Source organism: Cydia splendana, chromosome 18, assembly GCF_910591565.1.
Source record: "Cydia splendana chromosome 18, ilCydSple1.2, whole genome shotgun sequence".
NCBI lineage: Eukaryota > Metazoa > Arthropoda > Insecta > Lepidoptera > Tortricidae > Cydia > Cydia splendana.
The window spans coordinates 4,736,478-4,758,160 of record NC_085977.1 but is presented as its reverse complement, the minus strand read 5'-3'; the positions used below and the strand labels follow the sequence as shown (position 1 = coordinate 4,758,160).

General features: G+C 41.0%; 1 protein-coding gene across 1 annotated transcript; it reads left to right on the top strand.

Moving 5' to 3' along the window:
* Window positions 1-296: 296 nt before the first annotated feature.
* LOC134799202 (mitochondrial amidoxime reducing component 2-like) lies at window positions 297-20,833 on the top strand. Its single transcript, XM_063771592.1, has 8 exons — window positions 297-399; window positions 3,377-3,599; window positions 4,280-4,433; window positions 5,105-5,199; window positions 7,867-7,978; window positions 8,675-8,883; window positions 19,941-20,015; window positions 20,518-20,833. The coding sequence occupies exons 1-8, from the start codon at window positions 387-389 to the stop codon at window positions 20,645-20,647; spliced, it is 1,011 nt and encodes a 336-aa protein (XP_063627662.1). The 5' UTR covers window positions 297-386; the 3' UTR covers window positions 20,648-20,833.
* The last annotated feature ends 850 nt before the right edge of the window (window positions 20,834-21,683 follow it).

Sequence of the window (21,683 nt, the reverse complement as noted above, 5' to 3'; positions counted from 1 at the left end):
TAACAAGTTAACAACCCTCGAAGACGATCAACGGAGCATTCGAAGACCTTATTACAATTATATAAGGTCTGCTATCAGCGTGGTATTGTGAAATCTATTAAAAACGCCCATAACCTAAATCTAAAATTCTAAACCAACGCGTTGTTGACATCGCAATGTTGTTGTGAGCACAGTTGTGAGTGTAGGGTTTAACAACACAACTTTTACATGTGTTTTTGTTAACGAACAAAAATGTAAGATAGTTTGTTGCTAGCGATTGTCCAAGCATGAACAAGTTTGATGCATCATTACATTAGTTGCGAGCGCGGAACAGCGCGGTACTGCCGCCTCGCGTCTTGAATTTTAAATTTGTTTTGTGTCATTTGTGTAACAATCTAAGCGGCGAGATGTCTAGCTACGGTAAGAATTGTTACTTTTTAATAATACTATTTGGGGAAGATACAATTCTGGAGCTAGTCCTTAGATAATATTTTTTAAGAGCAGTTAAATATGGTTACTTGCGATAGGAATAGCCGTACAAAGTGACCCGTTCTGACTTTTGAGTGTTTTTTTAACTAATGAACTTTTAAGTAGGTAGTTAGTGTGTAGTTGCGTGATTTGAAGTATCCTACCTGCTTACCTATTACATTGAGGTGGTTTGTTATTTCTGTCTGTCTGACTGTTATTACTGTAATAATATAGCGTGTGTTTAGCTAATCGTCGATTTCAATGAATATTAAGGCCGTAAGAATGTGTTTGCAAGAATTAATTGAGTACCTAAATCCATCGCAGGGGTCCGCGCTAAAGTTCGTTTTTTTTAGCATTAGAAATATTTAAGGTAAACAATCTTGATGTATCTTTTAATTGAAAAACACATTTTAAAAATAAGTTACGGCAAATATGTAACAATTATGAATTTAATACGATCATTTATATTCTTCTGCTTTTATAACTATAATAGTTACTGATTTTTATAAAGCGTTTTTCAATTAAAAGACATGTCAAGATCGCTTAGAGTTACCTTCTTCTTTCTAATGCTAAAAAAACGAACTATAGTTAGCGTTGCTCATACCAAAGACAATAAAATAGTCCACTTAATTCTCTTTGCTCATACCTACAATTTTTTGGTAATCCGCTCACCCGCTCCGTTCATGCAATCGCGCCAACTATAAAGGGACGTCCTTATGGCAGTCGTTAAAAACCATAGGGCAATCGGGTGTATAGTTATTTAGTTAAGCCGTGGAACAAGGGAAGTCTATATTATCTAGTCCTTTGGGAGAGTGCATCTCTGCCCCACTACGCAAAACAGCCATAGCAGCTATTCCGGGTCCACACAGAGCGAGCACACGCGCGAGGCAATTTCCTCGCGCGTCGCGCGTAATGCTCGCTCTGTGTGTACCCAAGCTATTGACCATTTTGTATTTGGAATATGTCTGTCGCGCAAGAAAACGGTACTTACGAGTTTTCCAATGGTTGTCTGGTGAGGCACTTGCACTGGGGCAAATCTTATAAAGTCGTAATTTATTAATAATTTTTAAAATCTGAAATAATATAGATATCTACCTACCAAACTGTTTCATAATGGTTTATTTTTACATTGCTTACTTACTTAATTAACATAATCAAACCTTCTTATCTCATCTCATGTTAAATAAATAGTTTGCCGCACATCACCTTGGTTTAAGACCCGAGTCACACCAGAATATTGTAATTTTAAATACGTTTAAGGGAACAAATTTACTCATACTCAAAGTACCTAAGTGCTTATACTCGTAGTAAGAGATGTAGTTTTTCACCAAAGAGGTATGTAAAGTATACCTAGAGTAGGCGAATGGGATTCGCGGCTTTAGCAATGCACGTTGTGTGACGAGGGTTTTATTGCGAGAAAGATAATAGATTCAACAAACTTAAATAACTTTGTTTACACTTTGATATCTTTAATTAACTGCGTTCAACGCTGTTGATGACACTTTGTAATTACTTTATTAACTTAGAATTTAATTATTCAGCTTCATACAAAATAAATGAAGCCAAAGGTAAACCTGTACATGTGTATTAACTAGTAGGTAAACGGTAAATAAGAATACAGGCAATTAACGTTATGAGTATAGTAAACTCGGGTTACTTTGACCGAATGGAGGGAAACTTTGACCCACGGGTCATTCCACCGTTTCGGGTGTTACACTTGAACTCATAAAATAAGGTTCTATTCGATATTGTAACAGGAACTAGGAGGTTATAACTATTGATTCATCTACTACTTTGATAATATTTTCTTTTCCTGTACACACACAATTAAAGTATAAGAGCAATAACGAGAGAATCATTAAAAAGTAGCTGTTTCGGGCGTTACGGGAATTGGCCTATACCTTCTGACCATCAGTACCAAAATGCATAATTTAGCGAATTTTGTCAAGTAACCTCCAGTTTTATTTATGTCAAGTAACAATAGTTAGTATAGTCTACTGAAACACTGAAGTAACACTTAGTATCACTTTTCAATTAATTTTAATAAAATAAATTACCTGTTTCGGGTGTTACTCATGGTTCGTTTCGGGTGTTACGAGTACGAAATTAAGACAGATTTATACGAAATGATGGCTCATTTTATTGAAATTATTGTCTTTTTAATAAATTCGATTAAAAACATAAGTAATAAATGCTGAATTATTATAAAATACATTAATCTTAACAATAAAAACTGTTTCTCGAAGATATGATAATTATTTTTCTTTCGATGCAAATATTTCCGAAAATATTCACTTAATCAAAAAATGGTTGATGGTGATACCTATTCATTTTGAAAGATCTATCCAACGACACCCCACATCACAGGATTAAAGTCGAAAAAAATTAAATATATTTTGTACAGGAGCTTACCTAAAAGGGTCTAATAAAAAACATGAAAACGTCAAAAGTTAGCTAAAACCAACATCATGGCATATATATTTCTATTAATTATAGTGGAAAAATATAACCAGGACCGAGTAAATCTTAATGGCCAAAGTTACCCTCCAGGGCTAAAGTAACCCGAGTTTACGGTACCTACTCGCATCTTCCCTTTTTTTCAGTTGCATGAAGGTGGGGAGAGTCAGATTTGTAGGTGGAGACAATATTATCTAAATATAGTCTCTAGTCTAGACACAACTATAGTCTAGTCTAGATACAAGAAAGAAAATTGAGTGAAATATGAAATACCTATTGTTACCCGACACTTTTAAGATCTATATCATTTCAAAGTCCGTCTGTTTCTTGGGAAATGTAATACCCCACATTTCCCGTTGAGATATCTTGAATATTTAACGGGTTAAAAGGACAGTGCTAGAATATTAGTTACTAACGGTTATCAACTGTCCTAAACATATGCCTTTCAATAAATACCTATGCTCCGTTTCAGCTCCATACACCACCGCGGCAGCCGTGACCGCCGGCGTGCTCGGCAGCGCGTACTGCGCTTACCATATCTACCAGCGCAGCAAGCCCAGACTACCCACCGAGTGGACACAAGTCGGCACGCTTCAGAAGATATACACTTATCCAATCAAGTCATGCGGCCCTGTTGTACTTGAAACTGGAGAATGCTCCACGTTGGGACTGAAGGACGGGTGGCTGAGAGACAGGTGAGTTGTCCCGACGAGTGCTTACATATACCAGCGCAGCAAGCCCAGAACACCCACCGAGTGGACACAAGTCGGCACGCTTCAGATGATCTACACTTACCCAATCAAGTCATGCGGCCCTGTTGTACTTGAGACTGGAGAATGTTCCACGTTGGGGCTGAAGGACGGGTGACTCAGAGACAGGTAAGCTGTTCCGACGCGTCGTTGCAGACCACATAAACACACATGTAGCTAGGATACCCAAGGAGTGATCGCAAACGGCCACGCTTCACGCAAACGTCGATCACTATATACATTTGTTTTCACATTTCTTATTCTGCATGATGCTGAACATCGAGTGAGTTCGGGAGCGTATTTTTTTTCGAGGATCTCGGGTAAGAGTTTGAGGCCTAATGCGTGAATGGGGCAAGTCAAGTTAATGAATCATCAATGAGGCAATAGTACCTAAAGTAGTTCTGGAGTAACACCTCTGGTGTTGCATCCCAGCCGTCCAGAGGCTGCGGAGACTGCTTATCATCAGGCGGGCCGTATGCTTGTTTGCCACCGACGTAGTACAAAAAAATAGCTCTTATCGGGTGCCAAGTTTTCTTCTTGATTTTCTTGCGACCATTTTTAATTTTTCGACCGCGTTGTGCTAGTCTTGAAGCTCCAGCCAGTAACATCATACTTTATCCTTACAGAGTACTAATGGTGATAGACGAGAAGGACAACTTCATCACAGCCCGGGCGTATCCAGAGTTGCTGCTGGTGTCGCCGTGTGTGCGCAGCTCCGTGCTCACACTCACACACAAACATGACCAGGACGTCCCCCCTGTGCACGTCAACTTGGCAGAGGTGAGAAAGACCATCCCAACCAAACAATTATTATTATATTATTATAGCCTTTTCTTCCATATTCCTTCTTTTAGTTTGGCTATGCGTTTTTGAGCAAGTTATTTTATTTGTTTATATGGATCCCTCTCTGGGTGAAGGCCTCCTCCAGTTTTTTCCAACTTTCTCTGTCTTCTCCTGTCTCTATCCAATGTTTTCCGGCTATTTGGGTAATGTCTTCATACAGTGTTACCCAACCAAATAACGATGCACAAATCCTAGTTCGCGCCATTAAAAAGGGCCGAGTCCACTGCGCTAAATCCGCCGAAACTTGACGCTTTTTAGGGTTCCGTACCCAAAGGGTAAAAACGGGACCCTATTACTAAGACTCCGCTGTCCGTCGGTCTGTCTGTCACCAAGCTGTATCTCAAGAACCGTGATATTCACAGATGGTGTATTTCTGTTGCCGCTATAACAACAAATACTAAAAACAGAATAAAATAAATATTTAAGTGGGGCTCCCATACAACAAACGTGCCGTTTTTTATGCCGTTTATGCGTAATGGTACGGAACCCTTCGTGCGCTAGTCCGACTCGCACTTGGCCGGTTTTACCTAACACGAGACTCATCCTCAAGTGTTCCGTAAACTACTGTTAGAGTAAGCTCCAGTGTGGTATCTTAACCATAAATGCAGGTGATCGCGCTACAGAAGCCAATCGAAGCCAAGGTGTGGGGCGTGCCAGTACCCGTCTTTGACTGCGGCAAGGAGGTCTCGGAATGGTTTAACAAGTACGTATCTACTTAGGTCCTGTTACTCCTGTCACAGTTTTAATAGTGCAGTTACAATTATAACATTGACGATCTGAAATGTACGTAATTAGTAATTACTCGAGATAAATTTTGAATGTGACAAAGCAATAATTATGATGACAATTGATATCGAATTGATCTGATGGAAACTAGAAGTGGTTTTTTTTTGTTAGAATCGTCTCGATGATTTAGATGACTGTTAAAACGAAAGTAGTTTCGACAAAAGCGTGTACCAAAAGCAAAAGACAAGAAACTTGTTTCCTTTAATTTTACGAGTACTTACCTACATATTGGGTCATACTGAGTTATATTCACCAGATTGGTTGCCGAATGAAAAGTATGAGATTGCCAGGCAACGACATTGTTTTCATTTCATGTGGTGTGATTGCGCAATAGGATGCTAATAATCTAATAAAACGTATTTACGGCAAACTTTCTCTAATTTTTATTTGTTGAGATGTCGACATCCGATAACCGAATCAGCAATTATCTAAAGTTATCATAGACGTTGGACATTGACCTTATTAAAATGATTATAATAGTGCGAGCTATTTCAATGGTATATGGGTCAAATTCACCAAACGAGCATTTTTATCTATGTTCCATGGAATTTTGAAATATTGATATGATATAACAAAATGTGATGTGATAATTCATAGATAAATAAAATAATGCCAATATTACTTTCAGGGTACACATATTCATGAAATTTTGAAAGATATTTCAGTTTGAAAATTTGATCCGGGCACGGGGATTTTTCTGTCCATGGGAATTAGATTTTGCTGGCACGGGAATTAGTTTTCTAAGAATTAATCAAAAGTTAAATAATAAACTTTTAGGATTATTAATGACCTATTTCACATTTGAGATCTATTGCATGGTTTTAAAGCATCATATAAATAAAACTGATGATCCAAAAACTTAACTAATGAAGTTAAGGATCTTTCTGAATTAAATAAGAATAAATGTTATTTTTATAGTTTGATTATTATTAATGATTAATAGCCATCATCTGACTTTAAGAAACATCGTCTTAGTTGATTTCAATTTTATATAATGGAATATCGTATGAACACTTGGACAGCCTTTATGTAGGTTTGTTTAAAAGTATAGTATATTACTAATATTTATGAATAACATAGATTGTTTTGATTTTTAATGAGTCTGAGTATTAGAATCGTAAGCTTTAACGATAGAATTTGTTAGACTTCGTGGATTCGCAGCGAACTAATAAAAAAGCGATTTTTACTATGTATTCATTAAAATTCGCATAATATATGGCCCAGTTGTAATTGTTCCACGATATATGACCTAAATAACGCTAAAAGGCATATAACGTCCATAGTAATAGCGTTTAATAATTAAAATAAATGATGATTTCTAATTACCGTGCCTAGAAAACGAGGCATGGGAATTAGATTTCGTAAGAAATAAAATCGTCTATAATCTAATTCGCATATTACAGAAATTCTATGCTATCCTCAATATTAAGATAGAAATGGGCTATGTCACACTAGTGCTCGTTAACGAAAAGATGTTAAAATTATATACATTATTGTGGCCAGAGAAATTATTATTGTGGCCATGGAAATTAGATAAAAATTGTCGCCCTACCCGTTTTCATTGTTCTGTCGTAAATTTCTACAAATTTCAGGGGTTGTCAAAATCGTACCTATATTATCTGTTAGAAGACACATGACAAAACAAGAAAAGGGAAGTGCAGTACAAGTCGAGGCTTCACGCGCGATGTTGATTGGCTTTGAAAATTTTCAGCAAAAAAATAATCTCGAGCTAGGACAAAATTTAATCATCGATCACAAGTTATTTACCACAAAGAAGTTAATGTTTTATATGCTTAGTGATAGTATATATCATCTAGTTTAAGTATTTAATATTCAACAAGTGATACTAATGTACAGTTTTTAGTAGTAATTTTCATTATACTCAAAAACATATTCCGGACAGGGCACGGGAGTAGTAATTTGAGGCTTTAAATATTTTTAAGTGTACCCTAAAAACAAATTAATCAGTGAATTCATGTTGACCGTGGTGTGAAAGTGCTAGTTCTTTATGGAAAAAAATAAATGGTACGTATTATCTGATGCTACCTTCCGATTTTCATCTCTGACACAAAAAAAAATGCGTTCAGAAAATGACCCATATAATATAATATAAATTTTATTTATGTTTATTATAACATAAATGTATATATGCGAATGCTGCCGATGGGGATTTACACAAAAATATGTGTGCGAAAATTACATAATTTTTTAACTACCTGCTCACGCGACTCTATTAGGGCTCATTTACTCGCATACGAGTTTCATTACATTGCGTTATTTGATCGGGCGGTGTAATTGAAGTAACCTCAATGGTCCACAATGTACAGTCAACTGTAAAAATATGGGTGCACAAATCATCTCAAAAATATCCAAAATTCAAAAATTCAAAATATATTTATGTATTTCATTTTCATAACTTGATGTTACAAAGGGGCAGTACAGTGCATATGTCCCATAGCTCTTATGTCAGCGGATTAAGAACTATGGGACATATTTTTGAATAAGTTGGCTACCCCATATTTTTACAGTTGTACTTAAAATCGTATACGAGTTCGCGCGCCGCCCTTACTGTGAATAATTGCAGACTTTTGGGCCGTCCTTCGAATACTTTCCGCCTAGCGTACTACGCCACCCAGCAACCTCGGCTACAGAGGAACACCACCAACAAAATCTACAAGTTTACTAAGAATGATACGGTGAGCTTACATAATTATGTATATATTATATATAGGTTTGACGACCGGTGAGTGACTCTGCCTATGAAGCCTATGGTCCCGGGTTAGAATCCCGGTAAGGGCATTTATTTGTGTGATGACACATATATTTGTTCCAGAGTCATGGTTGTTTTCTATGTATTAAGTATTTATATGAGTCGCTTAACTTCAAACTCGGGTAAATCCATCTGTCAGATTAAGCGATTTTGGTATTAAGAAAAAGTAATAGGGTAGATATTTGCTGAGAGGGTCCAATGGATTTACCCGAGTTTGAAGTTAAGCGACACATATATCGTTGTCTGAGTACCCACAACACAAGCCTTCATAAGCTTACTGTGGGGCTTAGTCAAAAATTCGTGTAAAATGTCTTATAATATTGATATAGGTACCTACGTGGGGAACAAAAAACTATAAACGAGCGCAAAATAGAGCACAGCACTCCACAATGTAGTTACTGCATATTACTATATAATGAAACAGGGACGCCATCTGATTAAACTGAAAAATAAAAATCTTTTGTCCATTTTTAAAGGTACCTACTTATTTGTTTGTGCAAGAAGAGATCAAAGTTGATTTTTGCTCCGAGTGCTAATTTTAAGTACCGAGGAGGCGAAAGATGGTATAGAAACTTGAGCATATCAAGAGAACAGGACTTAAACAGCCTACTATATTTTTCAGGGGGCTCTCCCAGACGAAACTCCGTTCAACTTGATTAACGAGGCATCAGTAGAAGAACTGAACACACGCCTGCAGCTCACGGACCGCGTGTCTCACCGCTGTTTCCGACCTAACTTCATACTGCAAGGGGCGCGAGCTTATGCTGAAGACAATTGGAAGTTCCTTAAGATAGGGAACGTAGTGTTCGAGATCTTGAAGCCGTGCACCAGGTAATGAGACTTGATAAACGTAAACTCTGTTCAACTTGATAAACGAGGCATCAGTAGAGGACCTGAACACACGCCTGCAGCTCACGGACCGCGTGTCTCACCGCTGTTTCCGACCTAACTTCATGCTGCAAGGGGCGCGAGCGTATGCTGAAGACCCGCCCCCGGTGTCAGTAGTGCCATCTATAAAAATTCGTAAAACTGTGGCAGATTGCACAACCGCCATTAAGGAAATAATATACAACGTGCCCTCTAGGAACCCGAGAGATTTTGACAGTATATTCCTGATCATATTTAAAGACTAAAATGTCCTATAAACTGTTATGGAATTCGCCTAGTTTCAGAGTCCAGTACCACCAGCCAGCTAAAAAAAAAAACATCTTTTTATTATTATTGGGTCCTTACCTATGAAATTGGCGTTTTTGTTCATAGATATAAGTCTGATCCTAGTTTTTTTTTTTTTACAAAAGTACATACACAATTACAATAAAACTACAGTGCACTCAATAAACAACGATTTTACATACAATTAATTGTTATTTTTTATTGTTAAGTGTTCAGAATTAAGCCTTGAAAATAGGTCTTTTCATGTGCTGTCGGTTCGAGTATTAAAATTACTTATATGTGACGTTCCACGGGAAAAGGTACCTTATGAGGGTTTCTAGTTTCGGAGATATGAAATGTTTTGTAAAGAGGTGAAAAAATGCTCAATTTTTTTTTATTGTGTGATCTGAAACCTTAATGCGTAACGTTTGTTTACCTGTTTTTATTTTTGTTATAAGTTAGTTATAAGCCTAGTAATGTCGTCTCAGAGTTTAGTAGAAAAGGTACCTTATGGAAAAAAGATTGAAAATTCCCAAAAAAACTAGTCAATACGGGAAAAGAAGTTTGGTAGAGAACTGTATCAGCATTCTGCAAAACTAATTTGATAATTTCAGTTCTGGTTGGGGCGCCTCGCAAATATTATAACCGTACATCGACCGACATTACAAATCCAAGTAGCCTGCTATTATACCAAAGTTACTCTCGTCAAGTCTTTCTTAACTAGAGTAATCTTCATTTGGTTTGGTCGCATGCAGTAAATCAGCCATTGGTTTGCTGAAAAATGCCAATACCCGACGCATTACCTTATGGAATATCTGAGGTCATTGAACCTCAATGCCGCTTATCTTCAATAGCAACCGAAATATATTATTGATAAGAAATAGACGATTTATACCGTTACCAAAATATTATTAGTTTATCCTAACTGTTCCATCATCATCATGCCTCATCATGTAACTTAATCACAAGGTACCTTTCATTACATACAAATTATTGGTCTTTTTTAAGATTATTATGACGAAGAACTAATTAAATTTGGGGCAGTTTAATGTAAATTAATATTTTCTATTCATAAAAGATAAACTGTAATATGATTGATATTTTGTAGTGATGTATTATTAGATTTATTTCCATAAGGTACCTTTTCGTAAATGTATGGAGCAAATACTGTTATTGTTATGTAAGTTTAAAGTGGCATAAGGGGTTAAATATAGTATTTAGTTGGGGTTTTAGGATTTATTTCATTTGAATGACAGAATTTCTTTCATATGTGCTCAGAAAAATTGATTGTGTGTCACATTAAAAGTAAAAATATTCAATTTTGTGATTTTATATGAAAAAGTCAGAAAATACATTTTCACCTCTAAATCGGTATTGTTTTTTGCTTAAACTGTCTGTCAGTGTCGTTTTCTAATAGATAAAATTTAAATCTTGAGAGCTCATTGCAATCAATCGTGAAAATGAAATAAAACTTTATTTTCAAGAGATTGGTTAGTATACACATAAATCAGTCGATATCAAAAGTTTCTATTTGCATTACAGAACAAGTCGCAATATTTTTTAAATCTCAGATATATAAGGTATTATTATTTGTAGTCAACTATGTAACTTACTTCAGGAACATAGTTTTTTAGGCGGCTAAACTTAAAACTTCTCTATCGTAAAGTTGCTCATTTCACAACATTATTTTCAAAAAATCATATCTCTGTAACTACGCAACCTAGAAGGTTGATCTTTTGTGTTATCGATAGCTTATCTATTGTAGATTACTGGGGTATGCATAACTCCATACCCGCCATAAGGTACCTTTGACCGTGGGACGTCACATATTTTTCTAATGGTACCAATTTTCAAGAAATGGAGATATTGAAAACATACCTTAAAGGTGTCAAAAATTACTGGAAAAATTTTGTTTGGTTTGAATTAGCCATCAAAAAAATATCCGCAAAATTAATTGTATGGAAATTCGTGTTTCGTTGAAATTCTCCGAACAAAACGCCAATTTCATAGGTAATGACCTAATACTTAGTGCAAATTGTTTTTTTGATGGCGATGTTGCTACTATGGGACATAGTCCAAATATCCTTATTGATAGAATGTAAAAAAGTGACAAATACACTTTGCAAAAACTTATTATGTGTTCCGTATTCTACGTCAGAGGTCTTCATTGAGAGAGTAACGCCTCCGGTGTCCGATAGATGCCGCTAGCGTCTATGTAGTCGCTCCGCCCCACGCCGTGACGTAGTTCCGCTTCCCCTCCCTGCGAACCGTCGTTGCTCGCTTTCCGCGACTCGCCGCCATGACTTTGTTTCGTCGACCGTCTTGTCCGATGGTCCGCAAATTTTTTTGCGTATATTTTTGCAGCATGGTGCTTTAAAATTTCCGAACCAAAGCTTGTTCCATTAAATAGTAAGATATAGCAGAGATCGCTATTATTAGTCTTTTGGCGATCTCGCGATCGAAAGTGTTTTTCGATTCTACCCACTTTTTATTTTTATTTTTCTGGCTAAATGAATTTTTACATACCATGCTGCTAAAATCGTTACCGTTAACAAGCCTGGGAGTACCTCGTGTTGTTAGTTGCGCATTGTAAATGCCTACTTTGACAGGCACGGTTCTCAGGCGGGTCGCGCATTTTCGAGATCGAAGTAGGAAGTGCGTTAGTAGTTTTTTATCAACAAGTGGTAACGTAAGTCGCTCCGCGTTCGGAGAGGGAACGTGCGGTCATCGTGCCTGCGGCGGCGGGGGCGGCGCGGAGGCGGACAGCCTTCGCGCGCTGCTGTTGGGTGCCGCGCTTCAATAGGACTGATAAGGAGGTTTGGATTGTCTCGAACCATCCGGTGAGCCAGTTTAATGATATTCTAGTTTTATTTGGCGTTCAGAAGCGACGCGACAGGGAAGCCCCCGCCCCCGTGGCACCGGCGCCCCGCCCCTCGCCCGTGCCGCGCGCCGCGCCGGCGCCGCCGACTTTCTTCTGCTGTCGTCCGAGGTGACTCCGAGACGCCGCGACGCTGCGGGCCGGGGCCCGAGGTGTCGCGGGGCGGGCGCTTCCAGTCCGAGACTCCGAGAGAACACGCCCGCTCCTGTTGCTGCGGTCCGGCGCGGGTGGATTACACCTCTCGATCCCGTCCTGGCGCAAAGGTGAAGGCGGACCGCTCCTGCGTCCCGACTGCTCGAAGTGGAAGGAAGGTAAGTTACGTGGAAGCAGTGGAAACATTACAGTACAGCGGCGGTGCCGTTCGCCCGTCGGTTGCCGTCTGTCAAAGCGTCGCTGGTGACCTACGCGCCGGTGGAGGCCACTACGATGACGCCGCCGAGGGCAACAGTGTCGCCGTGATGATGCGTACAACTACGAGCCAGCCGCCACGCGCACACTTCACCCCCCCGAGCCAGCGGAGGACGCTACGATGGCGCTGCCCGCCACACGCATCGGCGCCTCCCGTGCAGGTAACGTCCGTCATGTGCACCGGCGCCTGTCGAGCTGGCCGCCACGATGGCGCCTCTCGCCTCACGTACCAGCGCCTCCCGAGCCGGCGGCGGCGGTCGCCACGATGGCGCCGCCCTCCTCACGGCTTTCGAGCTAGCTGCTACTATGGCGCCTCCTGAACCTAGCGGAGGCCGCCTCACGTACCGGTGCCTCCCGAGCTGGCCGCTACGATGGCGCCTCTCGCCTCACGCACCGGCGCCTCCCGAGCCGGCGGTGACGACCACCACGTTGGCGCCGCCCGCCACGATGGAGCCGCCCGCCTAACGCATCGGCGCCTCTCGAGCTGGCCGCCACTATGGCGCCTCTCGCCTCACACAACAGCGCCTCCCGAGCCTGGCGGCGGCCGCCTCACGCCCTGGTGCTTCCCGAGCTGGCCGCCACGATGGCGCCTCTCGCCTCACGCACCGGCGCCTCCCTAGCCGGCGGCGGCGGCCGCCACGGTGGTGCCACCCGCCTCACGCGACAGCGCCTCTCGAGCGGGCCGCCATGATGGGTCCTCGCCTCACGCACCAGCGTCTCCTGAGCCAGTGGCGGCCGCCATGATAGCGCCGCCCGCCTCGCGCACCGGTGCCTCCCGAGCCGGCCGCCACGATGTCGCCTCTCGTCTCACGAACCGGCGCCTCTCGAACCGGCCACCACGAGGCGCCTCTCACCTTACGCACCGGCGCCTCCCGAGCGGCGGCGGTTGCCATGATGGCGCCGACAATCACGCCGATGCTGCCCACCGATGCTGCAACTACGACGATGTCGTCCCTTGCAATGGAGCCCAAGTTCTGTTCGCAAGAATACCACCGCGAACTTACCCGTCGCCGATGCTGCCTACCAAGCTGACGCTGGCGCCACGGTATCAGTTTTGTCCTGTCCACATGGTCCCATTGAGGTACGCAGGCGCCTATAGTTATGGTGCCACAGCACGAACAGACCGCTAAACTCTTGGTTTCGGTTAAGGATGGCGACGGCAGACAAGGTCGTTAGGAGCCTCGTCCTAGCGTGACTCGACTGCCCGGAGTTGAAAGCGGTAAGACATGTCGATACCCAGAGGAAAATACGTCGCGTCCCTGGGCTTCATAAAGGTGCTGATCGACGAGGAGCCGTGCCGCTTCGGGGGTCCTACGACGTCTCGAGGCCAGCGAGCGATCCAACCGGAGAGCAGCTTTGCGACACGATCCTGTGCGACCGCTCACAACCGAGGTTGAAGGCATCGAAAAGGTCTGCAGTCCTCACATAATTATCTCTCTGCTGCCCGCGCTCTCCAGCTTAAGTTCCGTCTTACAAAGACGAACTCGTTCGCCAAGCCCCTAATAAACAAAATGGGACAAATAAACCCGCTGCGCCGGAACAAGCTTGAGTTTCCGGTGCTAAGAGAAAGGGGCCAGGAGGACTCCAGCAGTTTGCATCTGTCTGTCTTCGACTTTATCGAAACAGTTTTGTTACGCAAAGCGCCAAAATCGATTTTAGACTTGATTTCATCAGTTCAATTTCCTTAAAAGCATGCAGTACCATACCCCTATACTAGCTCAATATAGGCGTTTCTTCGGATAAAGCGAATTAGACCATCACGCTCCTAGACATCACGTGGGACACGCGGCACAGCACTAGGGCTTCCAAATACCGGGCTTCTTTCAATACCGGTATTAATACCGAAACTGTCTTCATCAATACCGGGATCCCGGGATCCCGGTATTGTCTATAAATGGCTTAAAAAAATTGAGTTTTTTTTTAAAGGCTCACTTTTACACCAGATATGTATGTCCTTAGCTTAGGATATTAAACAATAATCGCCATCTGCAATAATTATGTGAACCCTTTCAGGTTGGCAATCATTTTATCCGCCTTGTTGACTTCACAAGTCACATTTTTAGTTCAATCTAATAATCGGCCAATAAATATTCTTTGGCACCAAAAATTCGTATGCCATTACAATTAATTTCTTTCTACTTTTTGATAAAATTTTAAGAACTAATTATATTAAGGGGCTACCCGACATTTTACTAAAATAAAACATTTTTTTCGTATCTAGTTTGCAGTGAGGAATCTTACAATTACATGTACGAAATCTAAATATTTGGGTTCCTATTTGACGTCTCGAGAAACGTGTCCAGGGTTTTCATTTTAAACTAATTAACACAAAGGTTATGGCCAGAAAACCAGTTTTTAGCCTAAAATTGTTCAAATTTGATGCCAAATATCTCGAAGGCAATGAACTTTGAAGTAAATATAGGATACTAAACTGCAAAACTTAATTCAAGACCAAAAAAAGTAAGACAATGTTGCCACTGCAAAAATTTGTTTGTAAAATAGTAAATTCCTTTTGATAAATAATCACGCTAAGATAATTTATTTATTAGTAATTTTACTTCTGCGATTTAAAAGAAGTACTTTTATATACTTATTTTTGCATAAATACAAGACGCGCTAGTAAAAAGTGGCAACATTTTCTTACTTTTTTTGGTCTTGAATTACGTTTTGCAGTATATATTGCTTCAAGATGTTGTTGTTAATATAATAAGCTACAAAAACATTAGAAAACTAAGGGATTCAGATCGAAGGTCATTCGCGTGGGGTAGCCCCTTAATATATCCTGAACATCAGAATTCATCACCAAATATTTATCTAACGCATATGCACAGATCTTGTTTCAATTAAATGATCTTCTTTAATTAAATTGGCAAGTTATCTTCTTGATACAGCCGAATTTGACCATTTTAATAGATTTTAAACGTTATAATAGGCACATTTTCCTTGTTTTTGAAAATACCGGGATCCCGGTATTTCATTAAAAAATACCGGTATTGAAAAATCTGTTTAAACAGACGGGATCCCGGTATTTCGGGATCCCGGGATCCCGGTATTGGAAGCCCTACACAGCACCCCGATTGAAAGTATTCTTTTTCGTAACATACAGGCCTGCCTTGCTGCCGAGTTTCTAGCAGAAATGAGACTCAATGCCTCCTGCTTAATAGTCTAAAATTCGCAAACTTTAGTTCATGGAGGAAGGTGACACCTTCGCAGTCCCCAGCAACACTTCTGACAGCTGCCGAAAACCTCGTGCCACTTCCCTCCTCATCTTATGCCTGCAGTCCGTTACAATCTCCAATAATGGTAGACAATGTACGAGGTAAGGCCCTTTCAGTGGAGAGTAATCGTCAACGGGCCGCATCTGCAGCGCTGACGACAGTAGTGTACTACAAACATACAACCGGACCGCTACAGTATACATAAAACGACGGCGACACTACATCCCCTCCGTTACCACGGCTGTCGCAAAAACTGCTGATGCCAGCAGATCGTCTACAAGTCGCGCTGGTTTCTTGCTACTTACCAGGTCGGTACAACTCCCGAGGGCGACGGTTTATCAAGAAGTCACTGCGCGCCAGAGGGGCAGCTGCGCCCAGAAGCCGCCGAGACTATCTTCGCCTGATAGGCGCCCTGTTAGCCAGCCTCCGCTTTCGAGAACCCTCGCACTGTGCCACGGTATTTCTTAACAGACTCTTTGAACTGCTACCACGACGCGTTTGGCAGCTGCCGGTGATACGACTTGGCATGGATGTCTTCACCTCTCAGCCTAGTCTGTTTACTGTGACGGCGTGATGAGGAGAGCCTTCACGCAGCTGTGGTAAGCTTGCAATTTACTGGCGGTCCTAGTGAACACAACGTCAGACCGCCCTTCCTAACGAGTCAACGACCTTAAGAATCGAGGCGTAGCTCCTGTCAGATAGGACGCTCCAACACCGGGCTGGCGGGATCAGGAGTGACGTCCGCTTGATGTACCTACTGGCGTGACTGGCGCATGCATGCAACATGCCAAGGGCTAACGCTACGTAGCAAACGAGACGCAACTGTCAGTGTCTCACTAATGTGGAAGAGTGATAAAGAGACAGAAAGAAACTCAAGTGATCGTCCGGGGGATACTCCCGGTACTGAGTTTGTATGGCGAGAACCGGGTATTCCCGGTTCCGGTACTGTGTTTATATAGAAAACCAGTACCGGGAGCACTCCTTAGATCGTCCCCTTGTCTAGGCCGCCTGTACGCCCACAATGTAGAAATGCGTGGTCTTCATGGTGCATCAAAATTAAGATTGATTGCCAGGTACCTCTAATATCCAGTGAAGTAACGAGCTATCTCAGACATCTATTTCTATTGTCCATGTTAGCTTTCAGAACGACACTTGTTCATAAGCCTATCGGACACTATGCCTTCTTCCAAGGCTATTAATAGCGAGACCAGCGCCTCCCAAACCACCAACTTGGGACGCGAGAAATCTAATAAAAATTATTTGCCCTAACTTGAATAGCCCTACAACGTACCTATATAGAAGAGCTGCCGCACTTTTACTGTTAGCATCAGGCCGCAGGGTCAATGACCTTACTCTACTACTTTGTAGCCCGGGCAATTGTATAGATAACTTTCGCGCTATTATTTTGTGTCCGAAATTCGGCTCTAAACCAGATAACGTGTCTTACCGACTGAACTCTTAGAAGCTCCGGCATAAAGTATAGACCCAGTAAGTAGGTAGTCTGGGTACGTCAATTTGTGAGAATTACACAAAATGTTAGGGGACGCTGCGCCTATTTCTTCCAGCCACAGTCTCATCCAAGCCGGCCTCGCCTACGATTGCTTTCGATCCACGATGTACTTAATCACTAAATTGGCTGGAAAACTATCCAATTAGCTTAAGTTATATATATGTAAGCAACATGACTTTTTCCTTAGACGATTCTATCGCCGAGATTCTGCGGATCGGATGCGATTTCGAATGAGAAATCTCTCAAACCAGTTTAACGTTAGGATTGGAACCTGGGATTACAATTTAAATTCTCATTTTCCTGTAATGTATCATTATAACGAGTCACTGTGATTTCATGGGTTGCAATAAGGCGTATATACTTATTCTTTCTCTGAATTCTATGATAGTAGGTGTAGCCCTAACGCTTGCGCGCCCGCAGACTCGCCACCAGGAGATAATAAACAGGTCTCAATGAAGACCTCTGACGTAGAATACGGAACACATAATATAAAAATTTTACCTTCCAATAAAATTGTTATTATGTTTCCTTCTACGTCAGAGGTCTGAGTAATGCCTTCCTGGCAGGCTACTAGGCTACTTTTATGCCGACGGTACTTCTCCTCAACAATGTCATGGCGGCGAGTCGCGGAAAGCGAGCAACGACGGTTCGCAGGGAGGGGAAGCGGAACTACGTCACGGCGTGGGGCGGAGCGACTACATAGACGCTAGCGGCATCTATCGGACACCGGAGGCGTTACTCTCTCAATGAAGACCTCTGACGTAGAAGGAAACATAATAACAATTTTATTGGAAGGTAAAATTTTTATATTAAATTAATCATTCATTAATTACATTTATATTAAAGTTTCAGGTAGATGGTAGATACAATAAAAAAAAAAGTAACTTATCTATAAAATAAAACTAAAAACTAATACTAAATAAAAATTAAAATACGTCTAAGAAATTGGGCCCTTTTGGCATGGTGCCGAGGACGCTGGCAGCATTTCCCCGCTGTATTGCGATGCTAATACGTTGTGCGAGAAAGCTGCCAGCTCTTCGGTCACCACTGTCACCAGTGAAGTCGGTTAATCTTTTTGATATCTCTTTAAAAAGTGTTATAGCATTGGGACCCCACGGGCCAAGGGTCTCTACCCCAAATGGCTTAAAAATATACTCGGGGCCGAGACCCCTGTACTTCACGAGTTAAAGGTTTTCGGCCGCTTTTGCCGCCGCACCAGCTTGGTTACTGGTTCCCGTGAGGTGGGAAGGGGTAGAGTGTCTACGCACGTAGCGTCCCACACTAGCACCCTTCCCAAACCCCAAGGAACCAGGGACATACCGTCCGGTCTCTAACCGTCGTCTCTAGCTATGCCAGTTGGCTCCAGTAGAGCTGGCACGTTGACGGATGCAAGAGAGCGGCGGATTATTTTTTGCAAAAACTAGGTTTTACAAAAAAAGTTAAAATTCTTTATGAGTGATAGTTTTACAAATAGCATTTATATTTTATGTACAAATACGTACAAACACTCGAAAAATGAATTTCTTTTTCGCGAAATTGACGTAAACTCTTTTAATATTTTTTGCTTATTTTGGCCTCGGAAATGCGTGGTTAAAATCTGTCGTGTTCCTCGTGGGCACCTGGTATGTAACAATAATATGTTGGCGCATCGTAGGTTTTTTTAATTCAGGACCATTGTTTTTTTTCTTAAATTATGTAATTATTTCTGTAATTGACATAAATATATATTTTTGGGTGACATTTTTACAAATTATAGCATTTACATTTTATGTAAAAAATACGTAAAAAATAATCGAAAAACAATTTTTTTTTGGCGACTTTGACGTAAACTCTTTTAGTATTTTTTTTCCTTATTTTGGCCTCAGAAATGCGTGGTTAAAATCTCTCAGGTTCCTCGTGTGCACCTGGTATGTAACAATAATATGTTGGCGCCTCGTAGGTTTTTTTTTTATTATGTGATTATTTCTTTAATTGAGAAACTATGTCACTGTTTCTAATTGGGTGACTCTGGACTATTTGAAATTCAAGACTATGTCAAGAAAAATCCTGTTATCTGGTAACCCTATACAGTATACCTAAAGTACTTATTCAGTTCGATGAAATTTAAATTATATTCAATTGGAACAGTCGCATTTGTTTTGTTTCGTTAAATTTTCAAACAAACCCAAAATCAACTCTATTCCCTGCACTAAAGGTTCAACTTTCAGTGGCAAATTCTGGATTTTTTATTTGTATGTCTGGGCCTTAAGAGGGTTCACATTGTTTTGTGTTCCTGCCGGCGAGTAAGTTGCCAGAGCTCAACGAGGGTGCGGAGTGTTATAGTTCGTTTTTTTTAGCATTAGAAATGAGGTAAGCGATCTTGACATGTCTTTTAATTGAAAAACGCTTTTTAAAAATCATTAACTATTACTTATGAAAACAGAAGAATATAAATGATCATATTAGATTCATAATTGTTACATATTTGCCGTGACTTATTTTTAAAACGTGTTTTTCAATTAAACGACACATCAAGATTGTTTACATCTTTTATAATACTAAAAAAACGAACGCGGGTCGGCAACGCGTCTGTAACAACCTCTGGATTTGCAGGCCTCCGTAGGCTACGGAGACTGCTTATCATCAGGTAGGCCGTATGTTTGTCACCGACGTAGTAAAATTCACACCTCGACCTGCGTCTCACAGATTTAAATGGTAATAAAACATTGTATTTTTTTTTCAGATGCGTACTGACAACTATTGACCCAGAGACGGGCGTTCGTAATGCGAACACCGAGCCGTTGGAAACTTTGAAAAGGTACAAACCGTGTCTATTTTTTATAGTAATTAAAATATTAAATTACAAAACACAGTTTTTAAAAAGTTCAAACAATATTTGTATATTTAGGTACTAACGTTAACTCGTACCACAGTCGTCTTATCCCTTTTCCAGGCCGCACCAATCTACTAGTTCCCAAAAAATCCAAATACATTCCAATGAATCCAGCTTTGATGATCCATTTGAAGACAATCACATTTTCCGAAAGTGCAATCTAATTTGAAGTTTAAATTCTGTTGGCGCGTATGTGGTTAAGGGTGACGTAAAGGGCTATTATCGTCTGTGTGTCGTGTGTGGCTGTGTTTACACACAGCAATAGAATTGCCTTAAAATGTTTTAATAATATATTTTTTTACCCAGTTTTTTTTACGTGACACACTTATCTGAGTAGTAGTCGACCTTATCTCGTGGCAATAAATATTAAGAAAAGTCAATTAACTATGGGTATAATAGATGTCTTAAATCTTTCCTTACTTCCCAGCTACCGTCAAATCGAGGACCCCGAAGTGCGCCGCTCGGCCGGCAACTCCCCGCGCATGGGGCTACAGATGACGCTCCGCTCGGGGCCCGGCGAGTGGGTCAAACTCAACGATCCCATATACGTCGCGTGAATGTACGGAGCGTGCCTGAATTTTAGGGGGCACAGGAACCCACTGTTTATGTGAAGTGTCAATGTATAGCTTAAGTTTTTGATATAGAAATAGTTAGATGGATACTTTATCCTGACATTATCAGGTAACCGCGTCCATCTACACCCTGCGACTCCTGTGTGCATCACGCTCCCAATCTCCCAACTCCCCGCGCATGGGGCTATAATTGTCTTTTAATTGAAATCGCTCTTCTTCTAATGCTAAAAAAAACGAGCTATACAAATGACGCTGCGCTCGGCGACCGGCGAGTGGGTCAAACTCAACAATCTTATCTACTTCGCGTGAATGTAGTCGTGCAGATCTTCCTAGGAGCGCGCGTGGGAACGCCTGTTTATTGCCTTAGGGCCACCCCACACTATCGTCCATTGAGTCCATTCTCCTAGTCTTTTGTACCAGCTGGTTACATATTCAACCATTTTTTTATGAAATCTTTTTTTAGTTTATCGATTAATTTAGCAGCTGTGTAGTGTGTCCGAAACCTGTAGTTATAAGCTGTTTTACTAAAATGTTATATTTTAATATTTTTGTTGTTATTATATCTGATTTAGATTGAAGTGTGTATTTTGTATATTTATGAATATTAAACGTTTATACCTGACCTCCCTTCTGAATCACCTTCTCTCTCACAATTTCTCTCCATCTGGTTATGTCCTTGGCGGTGTGGAGAGCCATGCACTTTACTACTACCACAGAATAAATAATAGTACTAGGTACATACAGAAGGTTCACACTCTTACAAAACGCGTCTATTACAACAGATATGACCGCAAAGTGGCGCAAGCGCGAGCAGGCGTCCGTTCCGTAGCGGTGCGCGGCAACTACTACGACTAGACACCAAAATTGATGCGCCTGATGTGGGCCGCATGTACTTGTAGCGACGCGACGAAATCGCGGAGTGAGCCACGCCTGCTACTACCCAATTTATTCAAAAAGACAAAGACTAAAGACAATTCTGAATAAATACTAAATCTGAAGACTTTTCTAGCTACAGACAGGG